The 13,350-nt window shown below is 35.4% G+C and overlaps 1 protein-coding gene across 1 annotated transcript; it reads left to right on the top strand.

Annotated features, from left to right (window-relative positions):
* Nucleotides 1-535: 535 nt before the first annotated feature.
* Nucleotides 536-7,771, top strand: LOC136808537 (E3 ubiquitin-protein ligase RNF34-like). The gene is made up of 4 exons (XM_067065065.1): nucleotides 536-621; nucleotides 1,610-2,449; nucleotides 3,080-3,362; nucleotides 4,929-7,771. Exons 1-4 carry the CDS (start codon nucleotides 565-567, stop codon nucleotides 5,117-5,119), a joined length of 1,371 nt encoding a protein of 456 aa, XP_066921166.1. The 5' UTR covers nucleotides 536-564; the 3' UTR covers nucleotides 5,120-7,771.
* The last annotated feature ends 5,579 nt before the right edge of the window (nucleotides 7,772-13,350 follow it).

The following is a 13,350-nucleotide window of genomic DNA, read 5'->3' as shown; positions in this document are numbered from 1 at the left end:
AGCTGTCTCATTTTTTAAACTCAGGGGGGGGGCTAAAAAAGTGGGGGGACCTGAAGGGCTGCACTAAAGTTCTGGGGGCTAATTACAATAATTAAGGAATTGTAAAAATAATTTTTTGTTTGGTTTTAATGTTCTGTTTTTAAATATTCTACCGTTTTATTTTTTTCTGCGTGCGAGAGGGGGTGGTACACACACCACAAAAAAAAGACATTCCAATGTTGCAAAGCGATTCAAATGTTTTGCTTTGTTGACAAATATTGAAATTGAAGATATAATCTATGTTTGTAAACTATTCTTGCATTTGTAAAAACTTTCTCCAACACTATGTTGCTGATAAACCTTTTGACCTTTTGCAACTCAGGATACTGTATACTTTTTGGTCTGGTGTGCAGACGCTTTGTTTATTAACAGTAGTTAAAGATAGAAAATAAACCCATGGTATTTGATCTACCAACAAGGTAGTTTGAATGCATTCAAGCTTTAGCTAAGAGTATAATTCCCTCTGTTAACAGTATTTGAATAATTTTTCTTTTTTTCAGTTGAAAAATTAAAAAAAACAAAAATATGCCATCAAAAATATGCAAAGGTTGTCAGTTGAAGATAGGATTTTTCAAGAAAAAGGTAAGTTACATACAGTCACCCCTCTTTTCTTTAAGGGGGTTCAAAAGGCTAATAGGGGATGGTTGGACTTTTTATAAGGGGGTCTGATCTTTTAGTAGGGCTCCAATAAAGGTCAGGGTTAACAATAATTTGTGTATTACATCTCATTGGATAAATATTTAGAATTTGTGAATGGCAAAACTTTTGCATTTGCTTCTATTTACACCCAGCTACTGTGGAAATTTAAAGCTTTATGTATTATTATTATTAAAGGGTTGTAAATTGTGCAGGTTCATGAGATTTAAAAAATAGGATATGTGAATGGGGGATAAGACCCCTCTGCATTGTGTTTAAGTTTTCAAAATTACGTTTCATTCACTGTTAGATACCAAATCTTAGGTTCCAAATAAAGGGGGCGAATAAACGGGGGGTGTTGGAAAATTTTCGAGATTTTAATAAACAGGGGGACCTAATTGCTGGGGGTTGAAAATTGTACTTCTGAAAACCCCAAAATAAGGTAAATAAAGGCTAAAATCAGGCTATTCAGAGCAAAGTAAGGACAGCTGGAAATATTCTTTAAAATACAAAAACAGAGAGGGTTCTAATAGGGCTCAGTTGTGTTGGAAAATTTCCGAAAAATTAACAAGCAGGGTGGCGTTTATTTGGAACCTATAAGTAATTTGTTTGATTAGTATTATTAAGCAATATAAAGTTTCTTAACAAATTGAAAAGTTGTCATTGAGGTAAATCAAACATTACATGATCTAGATACTTTGTAATGCAAGGTTCATAAAGAAATTGGGAAAGGGGGTGTTTATAGACTTAGACTTCAAAACATGAATGAACTTATTGTCTTCTTTTCTTCTTGTACTTAATTCCATACATTATAAACTCTTACTTTTCGATTTTAAGTTTGAAAACTAAAAACCTAGAAATGCATGCCAAATTCAATCCATGAAATATGATTTTTTTACCAACGTGTCAAATAATTGACTTCTTTCATTTCTAGTTTTCGTGTCAAATATGCCGTGGTTTCTTCTGCGTCACATGTTCTGGAAGCGTCAAATCAAATGAGGAGCAGTTACAAGATAAGCTTCTGGTATTGACTGGATTCAATTGTCTTCGATGCATCATATTAGAGTTTCGAGAGATAAAAAGAGATCATTTGTATCTCCTACAGAATAAACATTTGAATGAATACTTAACCGCTAAAAACATTTCGACAGTATCCTGTACTGAAAAGTATGATTTGATAGACTTAATTATGGAGTATGCCAAAACGCATAACAAACAATCGAGAGAAGATTCAGCAAAAGAATTTCAACATGATCACCATTTACAGAACTTAAGACAAGCTGCTGAAGACATGAGAGTACAAGAAAATGTCAGTAGTCCACAACCATCGAACACTTCTTCCGATGTCAGTGATGGTACTGGTAATGCAAGACATTCTGGTACAAATTTCTCTTCAACTTCACCTCATTCCAGCACGCAAGATGACACTGGAGTCATCAGAGATGAAGCTTCACCAACTAGTATTTTTAATGATCACATCACCATTGAAGATTTAGAAGACGATCAAGACATCCCTGGTGACGAAGCACAGTCACCACAACACGATGAAGAGAATGCAAACACGACCAATTATTCATCGACCTCCACCACCTTTACAACCTCACATCATCAACAACAACAACAGAATAGACAAACTCAATCACCATCATCAGAAAGCACTGAAAACTCGACAACGTTTAGCAGGGAGACTTCAGCTTCCTTCACAGCACGTCAACATCAAACTTCTTCTTCCAGTCCGAGACAAAGTTCAAGTCGTGACGATAGTCAAGAACAGGTTTGTCATTTAAAACATCAATTAACTTTTCAAAGGTGGCTCACTTTTTGGGAAAACATTTTATCAAAAGAGATTCGAGATTTCCCGAATCTTCAGAAAAATTTTTTGTCTCTTTGAAATTCTCTTTAAATTGATTTCTTATCGTAAAACTCACAAATAGCTCCTAAATTTACGAAACTAAATGATCGTGAAAATTAGGGATTTAAACTTGAGGAGGTAAAGTAAAAGTAATATGTGTCATCTCATATTTGTTAAAGAAATTTGCATTTGCTAGCTAAAGGGCAATGTAAATTGCATAATTTTTACATGCGGTGCCCTCTTTCACTCGACACTCATTGCGTATTCGAACGAATGGTAATGGTAATCGTAAGTTTTGAAGGGAGGGGTTTACATGACATCGATTAAGTATAAATGAGGGGGGTATGACCAGAAAGACAATCTGACATAATTAACAACACATGAAACCTATTCTAACATTCCTATAATACTTTTCCAAGTATTAGCAAAAAAAGTTTTTCCGTTCATTTCTGAACTATGATAACGCTCTACCAGGGTATTGAGCATTCTTTTGGATTTAAAGTCAGTCATACAACATGAAACCTTTTCAATGCTTGTTTTTTTCCCTACCAGCCATCATCACCAAGAGAGACCAATACAACCACATCATCCACCACCGACACCACCAGTGGCGAGAATCTAGCTCCACCGCCATCCACCAAACAACGCGCCAAATGGAGGTCAATGGAGGACGTGTCCACCATCCATGAAATCAATTCGTTAACTGTACTTGAATTGAAACAGATTTTGACGGCTAATTTCATCGACTACAAAGGTTGTGTGGAGAAGAAGGAATTGATCGATAAAGTCAAAATGTTATATGAATCGAGAGAGAAGAATAAAGCGAGAGTACAAGGTATTTATTCTCCTTCTTTAAGATGCTTCTTGGTCTTCAACTGCATATTAATCTTCTATCAGAAGGCAAGCGCATAACACGTGCCAATTTTTATTAACCTGTATCGTAGTTATTTAGCATTTGATGTAGAAACTTTCTTCCGACACGCTCAAACTAAAGTTCTCATGGCTTGGCAGCAGGTTTTAGGTGCCCCCTAAGAATTCAGGTGACCCCTAACATTTAGGTAACCCCTGGTTGCCAAATATTTTAGGTGACCCCTAAGCCAATGACACGTCAAATTTTTTCGAAAATCCTTTTCAAACAATCAAACAAATACAACAGTTAGTTTAGCTTATTGCTAAATAGAATAAATTCCCTAAGAAATAAGAGATAAGCTAAGTACTGAAGGTTCATGCCAGATTATCAAGGTTTTGTAAGTCAGGGTGCAGATCCCTTGCCAGACAGATTTTTATCTAAGTAAATGCAACAGGATTAAAAATTTTTTACAGATCAGTGCCGTAGGAAGCATTTTCATTTTCATATTAGGGGGGCTGAAGTTTCGTGACACCGCGAGGGCCAACCATGGTTTGGCGCGAGGGGGAAAATTTTGAAAATTTGAGCTCTAGATTGCTTGAAAATGCACTCAAAACATGCACTTATAAGACAATTATGACAAATTAAAAAAGAAAAACTTTGCATTTTGCAAAAAAACCATTTTCGAAAAAATTATTAGGGGCATAGCCCCCTTGCCTCCCCCCAGTTGCTACGGCACTGCAGATAATATATTAAATACCAAATTGTCAGTTTGTGAGCATTGCTTAGATTAAAATATAAGATGAGAAAGTGCCAACCTATGGTCTGGTAGGCTGCTTATAATTCAATCACCAAACATAGAATCTAGCCCCCAGGTCCATCTGAAAAAATTTAGGTGACCCCTAACATGGTTAGTCCCCCCTAGCCACAGGCTAAAATCAGGTACCAATTGCTGCTCCACCTTTTAGCCCCCCCCCTCAGGCCAGGGGGGGTTCCAGCCATGGTTCTGATTGAGTTCCGATATCTTAGGAAAATTAAAAATTCATTGATATAGCTAAGATTTTCGTGAGATAAACTTTGGGACAAAGTAAGCCCCAGTGAAAGTCGGGAAAAATTGAACATCTTAAAGGTTTGGATAACGGAATTTCACCAGATCTGCGTTAAGGATTTTGCAGTGGGAGGTCTGAAGTGATAGCCCTTGCTTTCAGGAATAGAAGAGTTCACTCAAAATATCTTCACGCTTACGACCAAAGGCCAACCAATTATCACTCCTTTCCAATGGGAAATTGTTCCGCAGATAGTATCTTACGTTCATGTTCATCGTAGCCAAGTAGAATAGATTTTTATCGCGATATTTCGAAACTTGAAATAAAACTTTTATTGAGATTGGCTTTCTATAAAATACTTGAAAGCCAGGCCCTTTCCTTTAAATGATTCGAAAGTGTAGTAGAAAATTCGAAATTCTGTTGATATAAAGTATTCTGAGTATTAGCGCATTTATAGCAGTAGGAATCAAAATGAACAAATCAATAATTTTATCGTGTTCTTTTTCAGAAACAACGAAACAATCCGGTGGACCCAACTACGACCGAGACGATTGTAAAATTTGCATGGATGCAACTATTGACTGTGTTTTATTAAATTGCGGACACCTTGTTGCATGTTCGAAGTGTGGTAAACGCTTGAGTGAGTGCCCGATTTGTAGAGCGCTTGTGGTGCGTGTTGTTCATATTTTTAGGGTGTGATTATGTTTCTTGGGTCTTTGTCATCTTAGTCCGCGTAAAAACTCTGAACACTTTTGTCTGGATAATCTTTTAAGCGAAGACTTTTTCTTTACAAAACAAAACAATGAAAGCAAATTCGTGTCCAGTCCCTTAGCTTGCTTTTTGATAATTCTGATAGCGCTCACGATTAGATCGCGTCCATCAGTAAAATGAAAAAGTGGTGAAAGTGGCTCTGGGTACGAGATTGATAATAAAATGCTTGTGAAACCATGAAGGTAATAAAGATATAGATGGAGAGAAAACGTCTCGGTAAAAATCTAAATAGTCGTTGAAATCTTTTATAAATATATTCAAAGCGGCTTTTCTTTGATGTACCATCATTGGAAGCAAAAAATATCAATTTATAACTTTATAAGAACAGAAAGAGACTGTTTGTTTGATTTTGAAAAACTTAATTTTGCCGGAAATCCTTGTTAAAATGCGATTCGAAATAGTTTCAACTGATGTAAGACTAAAAGAGTATATTAATTTCATAAGGACACATTTTTGGGCTGGCATTTCGTTAACATCGAGAGTTGCATCACATTATCATTGAAAGTTTCTTATCTTAAAATCTTCACGTCTAAGTGGGCAGCGGTTTTCATACTCTGACAAAATGATCGCTACAAGGTTCCTAATCGTAATACGTAATTCTTTTTTAAATCTTTCGATGGCTTTATGGGCAGCTTCCCCTAGAAGTTTGGAGTATTGTGCTTATTATGTGAAGTTTTTTTCAATTTTTCATGACAAGGCTATTATATTTCAATATACTTGTTAAAAATGTAATGTCTTTTCATTCATCTTGAATATTCCCAAGAGTATACCCAAAATTAATCATCTTATTCCCAAAGCAACCAAACAGCTGTTTGCTTCCGATGATATATCAGAATAGAACAAAAGGCATTGACTCTCCATCTATGTTTATAACCATGGAGGTAATAAAAATATAGATGGAGATACCACTCCTACTATTGTATTGTATTGTATCATTGATAGCAAACTGTTGCTTTGTTGCTTTGGGAAAAAGCCATTAATTTTGCTTTCGCTCATGGGAATACTTAGGTCGAAGAGAATTTGAATAAAATCACGCTACATTTTTAATTTTTTCATTGTGTGATGACAGTTTTGTTTATAAAACATAAGAAAACCTTGCAAGAATAAGAACAGAACATCGAATTTAAAATGTTCGCTGCTCAGGGAATCCTCGGCAATTTTTGTCAATTTTTACATATTTACTAATGCCAATCTTTCAACTATATTCTATCAAAGTTTTGAGGCAGCTGCTTTTTTATATCCAAAGATATTTATAGCAAAGAACCTTCCACAAACAGCAAAGAATTCGTAAAATTTGAAGAAGTTTACCTCTCGAAAGTTTCCCGATAAAATAAAAACTTCTTTTAAAACTATAAAGAAATTATTACTCGAAAAAAATTCGTATTTTACCTAAAAATACGAGGTTTCGTTGGACACAATAACTTTACTTTAGTTCTTATAATCTATATCTTGACTGATTTTTGCTATCAAGGTAATCAAAGGAGGCCGATTTGAAAGAAATTTCTAAAGAGTTTTGTGACTTCTCTGGCTATTACAGAAAAGTTGTTACTCCATCTATTTTTTATTACCTCCATGGTGAAACTAGTATACAAATGGAAATGGGTGGATGGAAATTAATTGTTATACAGTTAGGCTTCATCACTTGAATCGCGCTCTGTAATTGTATTTTACTGCTCCTTTTCGTGAGGAAGCTAGATTACCTTTCATTTCCTAATGATTTCTGATTACCTTCTGAAGTTGCAATTACATGAATTTAGTGAAAAGAATAACTTTGATTGCCCAAAGATTGGATTTAATGCGGACTAAGGTTTCATTCATTGTTATTTGTACATACAGGACAGGGGTTTAAGATTTTCTCTATGTGTTTCAAAGTTTCGTTAAATTCAGATTTCGTGAAAGTTATGAACATTTCTGACGGAGCAAATTAATGGAGTCGTTCATGGATTAAGTTTAGGACTTCATAAATCTCTTCTTTCCCGTATGGAACGTGTATACACTCAATGATTAGTATTGAGTTTACGTACTCTTTAAGTGGGCCCAAGTTTGCGTATTTTTAATTAATTGTGTGAGGGGTTTTAAGTGTTTAGTTTATTTGTGTATATATGATAAGATAACCTTAACCTATTTCAAGCCCCCTCCCTCGGCCTATGAACATCGCTAGCTTACTTTTCAATGCAAATAAATCATTTTTGAATATTATAAGTCAAAGCTAACATATATTCCATCGATAAAGTCTCCAAATTATTGGAAAATAATTGGTCAAACTTTCAAGATGGTGCTCGTTTTTCTTTTTGATTTTGCGGGTGATTTAGCTATAGAATTTTCTAACCTTTAAAATTTTTTCTGCTTTTTTACGTGCATTTTATTTCCTAAAAAATAATAGTTATGTTAATTTTCGCAACTGACACACACAGCTCAACACTAGAATATTTGGGCTGGCTCAGATAATTTTAATTCATTGGCATTTGTAGATTATTTAGATTTCACGTTTTATTTTTGTTGTCTGTTTGTTTTATTCTTAAGGTGTTATTGATTGATTTCTTTAATAAATTTTTCGGGTAATATTTACTCATTAAAAAAGTATAAACTGTCTCTTTGGTTCGTTTAACACGCCCCCCCCCCCAACTCTTATCCTCGTTGTGAAAGAAAGACACTGTCTGAGAACGCACACTACATTTCTAGAGCCCCCCCAGCGGTTTGCGTGATGGCGTGATTAGAGATTTTTTTGGCGTGATGGCGTGATCAAGATTTTGGCGTGATGCGTGATAGGGCAAAAATTTGAGGCGTGATGCGTGATTTGGGCTTTTTTTCGCTATTTTTTGCGTGATGACAAATCTTAGCGACTTTCGTGATGCGTGATGGAGGAATTTTTTTTGCGTGATGGCGTGATTAGAATTCCCGAGTTATTTTTTCCGAGTTAATAAAACCGAGTTAAAAAAAACCCGAGTTATCCCGAGTTATTACGTCATTTTTGGAATTTAGTGACGTCATTTTTCATTTCATAACTCGATTTATTTTGCTTCCTTTAACTTTCCGAGTTATTTTCCATTTTTTAACTCAGGAATTTTTGCTTCCTTTAACTTTCCGAGTTATTTTCCATTTTTTAACTCGGGTCGGGAATTTTTGCTTCCTTTAACTTTCCGAGTTATTTTCCATTTTTTAACTCGGGAATTTTTGCTTCCTTTAACTTTCCGAGTTAATTTTTGATTTTTCAACTCGAGAATTTTTGCTTCCTTTAGCTTTCCGAGTTATTTTTGAATTTTTAACTCGGGAATTTTTGCTTCCTTTAGCTTTCCGAGTTATTTTTCTTCATAAAAAAACACCAGTTTTAATCTATTGACCCCATACCAAATACCTAAATCGAAGACATAACCATCCATTACCAACTAGAAAAACCTTAACCTGCTTAGTAAAATGAATAATCAACAAACAATAGTGAATAATTGAAAAGCAAGAACTGAAGTTAAAACCTGCTAGATAAACAAAGTGTAAGCCCTTCAAAAATATTACAGCATAAATAAAATCTCAAAAAATACAGCAGGTAAGTGATGAGATAAAGCTATTTCAAAATTTATATTTCCTCGCCCTATTTCATTAAAGAATACTGTAAGTGACATGACAAGATTCTCAGAAAAATTCACTGAGTCCTTCCCACTTCGCTGTAAAAATTTTGAATGAATCAACAACGTTTCTTGAATCAATCATTTCACAGACTATTCGTAGATTTTTATGAGAGATGTTAAAAAATAAATAAATAAAACTGTCCAGAGTGCACACACTCACCAAATCAACTTACAGAAAAACATTCGAAAGTTTCCCGCGCGCGTGTGACCTTTGCAAAACATTCGAATTATGAATTCGAATCTTTTTGTGTCATAAGGCTCTAATTAGACTTGCGGGTAAAAAACATTCCGGGGGTCAAATACGCTACTTTTTCAAAGTGGAAAGTCAGGGTCGGATACAGGAGGTAGGCTATCTTATTCATGGAGAGTAATTAGTTTCCATATAAGGTAATACGATAATAAAGTGCACTCTCCTCCATTGGTTATAGCCTCCCTCTGTATCCGAGCCTGAAAGTCTCTAAATGTTGACCTGAATGTATATTGTTATTCGAATGTTTACCCCCGTCTTTTTTGCCCCGCAGGGGCTTTTGTTGCTTCACGTAGCGGACTTGCTCGCCAGAAAAATATTCATGATTCAGATTCAGATTCATGTTGTTTCGTACGATTTTTTTCGTGATATTTTTTTGACTTTCGTGCATTTTACACAGAGCATTTGTGATAGCGAGAAATCGAAAGTCCCCTCTGCACTGCCAGTCCACACAGCTAAGCTTTCCTTTCACAAACGACAAACAGCACTGGTTAATATCTTTTTAACGTAGTTGCTCAACTGGATTTCCTTGAGGGACATTGTTTGCTACTAAATGAATGAGTATCAAACTACTGATATTGGATCAAACCTTATACGATTGTCAGAATGGACGACATCTTCAATGACAGTCACTATATACAGTGTAGCTCTAAAGTGGGGGGCGTACGAGGTTTTGAATTACCGCCATCCCGGCCATTTTTTTGAAAATTACCGTTATCCCGTCCAAAATTTTCAAAAATACCGGTCCCGCTGTTTTTCCCATAAAATTCTAAAGACTAGAAGTCAAAAATTCTGCAAAATGGAATAGAATGTGTATGAGGTAGATCATTATTTTCGTATTTTGTTTCGATTACAAAAATTTACAGAGATAAACTACCTTTCTAAAGAAAAAAATGTACCGGGTGTCCCAGAAAAAAGTCCGGACGTTTGATTATGTCAAGGTGGAAATGTTTAGAATAGAACGACTTTTTTATGTTAATGTGGTACTAAAACTTTGGTGGGTCCTTTTTTCAATTTGAATCATTATTCATTGAGTTATGTCATTTTAAAGTTAAAGCACGCTTTTGAAAATGTTAAAAAATGTTCAAAAAATAGCACAGTTTCACGAAAGGAGTTTCGAGTTTATCCATAGTGTCCTCCAGGGTTGTCCCCCCCCCCCACCAATTCTTGATTTTTTTTAATCTCCCCCCTCTTTTTTTCCCCCCTATCGAGCCCCCTATGACTTTTCGGTTTTTTAGTTTCCCCCCTCTTTTTTGCTTTCCCCCCAGAAAATTCTGAAAATATCAGTTCCCCCCATATACCGATATAAATTTCTCAAATTTCAACCTGACACAAACGTAAAATTTTGCTGCAAATTGGTTAATTTTTCAATCATGATCTAATCACATGATATCATGTGGACTGACCTTGGTTGCTGAGATAAAGTTGAAGTGACTTCACACTTCCCCCAGCCAAATTTGCCAACTATCGATGTTTTCCCCCCTCTTTTTTTTCCCCCCTTTACTATTCAAATTTTCATTTCCCCCCCTCACCCATTCAAAATTGGAAAATTGGTTTCCCCCCCCCCTTTTATAAAGGGGGGGGGGAGGACACTATGTTATCTTGATTGCTCTACCAAACCTAATTTTTTTTGCTGGATAAAGGTTAAAACTGCAATCTAGCCCTTCCGGCTATGATAAATCATTGAAAAAAAAACACCCAAGAAACAAGAACAAGCGTGCAAAGTTTCAGCCGAATTCGACCATTTTTGAGGACTCCAGCCTGCGCCAAAGTTTCGAGGTGACAGACAGACATTCTAGCTCAACTTTACAAACCCAACGTTTTCCTCCCTGTATTAAAAAGCCTCAAAAAGCCTCAAAATAAACCCATTCCTGGTGTAAGATTCTTCTTTTTTTTTTGGGAGTTTTTCACGTTTTTTTACCTTTTTGCTGACTCCTGTGACAAGCTTTTTTTATAGTCCGAAAATTTTATGTACCGTCTACGTATGACTTTTACCGAAATACCGTTTGTTTTTTATAAAAATTACCTCATCCCGGACGAAAAATCAGGTGTTTTACCGTCACCGTGGCTCTTTCAAAATACCGTTTCCCGAATACTTTTTATCGTTTTTACCGCTTCCCGGCCCTAAATTAGGCCTTATCCCGAGTACCGCCAGATCGTACGCCCCCCCTCTAAAGCTCTAAAACAGCATCTAATAACATGAAAACCAGAATATGATTCTTCAATAAGAATCAAAACTATAAAGTGCACTTATAAACATCAATTTGTCAGATCTAACAAAATTAATAACCACACTGTCATCATTGACAATAAAACAAACGATTTTCTGTCAAGAGCCTTGTAAACATTCCAACAACTTCCATCGAAATGATCTATCACAGCTCAGTCTACCATTTTTAGTGCGGTCTGAGGATTGAGCCAAGAACTCGCGCAGAGCGCCCGAGCTCCCGCGCGGCGCGCGCCGCGGGGATGAAAAAATTCAATCTGTCAATCATTTTCTCAAGCGAAGAGTACGCGAAGCGATTCTAGCTTTACGATAGTGCCGCGGATCATCAATGGATAGTATTCAATTATAATTATTCCTTTATTTTCATTCCTAGAACTTTTGCAAAAAAAAGGAAAAATAGAAAAGTTGTAGTTTTTACTGTTCTATTCACATACTGAATTTGAAAGATCTTCTATGTGGCGTTTTTTTGCAAACTTCAAAAAACTGATTTTTGTCCCGCCTTTGCGGGATTTTGGCTCAAGTGCTTGAGTGCAGCATAGGGTACAAAGTCCAAATATGCGTTTCCCGTAATTTTTGTATGAAGAGTTAGGTCTACACTGATATAGGTAAACAATATGAATGCCAATGAGAATATACTATGACTAACATGAACTGATTCATTTTCGTGGACATTTGAAGCACAGTGTTATAGCAAAAAATGGTTGAGCATGGGGATCAGCAAGCAGAAAAATGTAAACAGAAGCGGAACAAAAGCCGAAAAACGATGGATTATATGGGAGTACTGTATTTGATGCTATTTTGTGAATAATTTCTTTACGCCAATATTGAAGCTTTAGCAAACTTTAAAAATACTGTTTATGTCACTGTGCCAGAACGGTACTTTACTTTGTGTGTATGTACGCGGAAGATTTTTAGCCTCATATTATGAACAGACTTGAACACTCTCTCTACTAATACCACCACTGCACACTGTACCTTGTTGATGTTGAACGCAGGAGCGTACTTTGCTCAAATTAAAACTGAACAAACTTTTTGACTTTTTAGAACCAGACGTCCAATAAAATACAAACACAATGTTGTACCTCTCTGTGAAGTGAAAAGTTTTTAACCATGTTGACGGTGGTTACAACGGGACACGGTATCTGAAATTCCCTTAGCCTTTATTTTCAAAACATAGTGATTGAAGACAAGATGAATCTGTTTTTATGGGAGCGAAACAAACACACTTGTTGAAATACAAAGTCTGGCACTACTTTAATTGGATCAATTTATATTTCGCATGAATTACCTTAAGAGTATGAATTTATGCGAGGATAATTAGGCCCTAATTCGCATTATTTAAATTTGGCAATTTTTCAGCCAGTCACTTTGATTAATTCCGCATAATAATTTATTCTACCATTAATTTATACTCACGGTTGGGCATCCACTATCATTCCACAAAATTTAAGCTTTTTGCAAGGACTTATTTTCGTGTTTTCCCACGTTAAGTTATTTTCAAAAAGTGATAAAATAAGTTTTGGTATTTTTATGTATTAACAGTCATTTTGTTGAAGAATCTCCGCTTTCTTGCTTGCCAGGGAAGTGGAAGTGGATTACAGCAATAGAAAAAATTGTTTACAGTGGCGGATTAGATGATGTTTTAATATTTTCAAGGTGACTAATTTTCTCTCTGAAGGCACCTTTTCAATTTTCTTAGGATTTTATTGTAATATAGTCTTTCGTAAATAAGAACAAAGGCTGTGAAATCGGGGAAATTTTTAATCCCTGAAAATTAATACCTTTATTATAAGTATCTGGTTCAACTGCCAATTTTGAGAGCATACTTTAGAGCAAATTCATATCTTTAGTAACCACGAAGAAATTTTTTTCTAACTAAAAACTTTTTTGCAGAAATACGTATAAAGATTGTTAAAGATTTCAGAAATGTTCAGTAACCTTTATGATACAAATAAAATTATATCTACGTATTCCACCAGTCCAAAGTTACTTACTTTTTAATTATCAACAATCAATGACTGAATTTTATTCAATTTCATGGAATTCAACTTTAATCTGCATT

The sequence above is a fragment of the Clytia hemisphaerica genome, unplaced genomic scaffold (genome assembly GCF_902728285.1).
Source record: "Clytia hemisphaerica strain Z4C2 unplaced genomic scaffold, Clytia hemisphaerica genome assembly, whole genome shotgun sequence".
In the NCBI taxonomy this organism is placed as follows: domain Eukaryota; kingdom Metazoa; phylum Cnidaria; class Hydrozoa; order Leptothecata; family Clytiidae; genus Clytia; species Clytia hemisphaerica.
Note: the sequence above shows the minus strand (reverse complement) of the source record. Positions and strands in the feature narration are given on the sequence as shown.

Excerpts from the sequence above, each read along its gene's own strand:
- LOC136808537 (XM_067065065.1), top strand. The coding sequence starts at position 565 with ATGCCATCAAAAATATGCAAAGGTTGTCAGTTGAAGATAGGATTTTTC. Across the intron at positions 2,450-3,079 it reads GTGACGATAGTCAAGAACAG|CCATCATCACCAAGAGAGAC; the intron begins GTTTGTCATTTA and ends TTTCCCTACCAG. Across the intron at positions 3,363-4,928 it reads GAATAAAGCGAGAGTACAAG|AAACAACGAAACAATCCGGT; the intron begins GTATTTATTCTC and ends GTTCTTTTTCAG.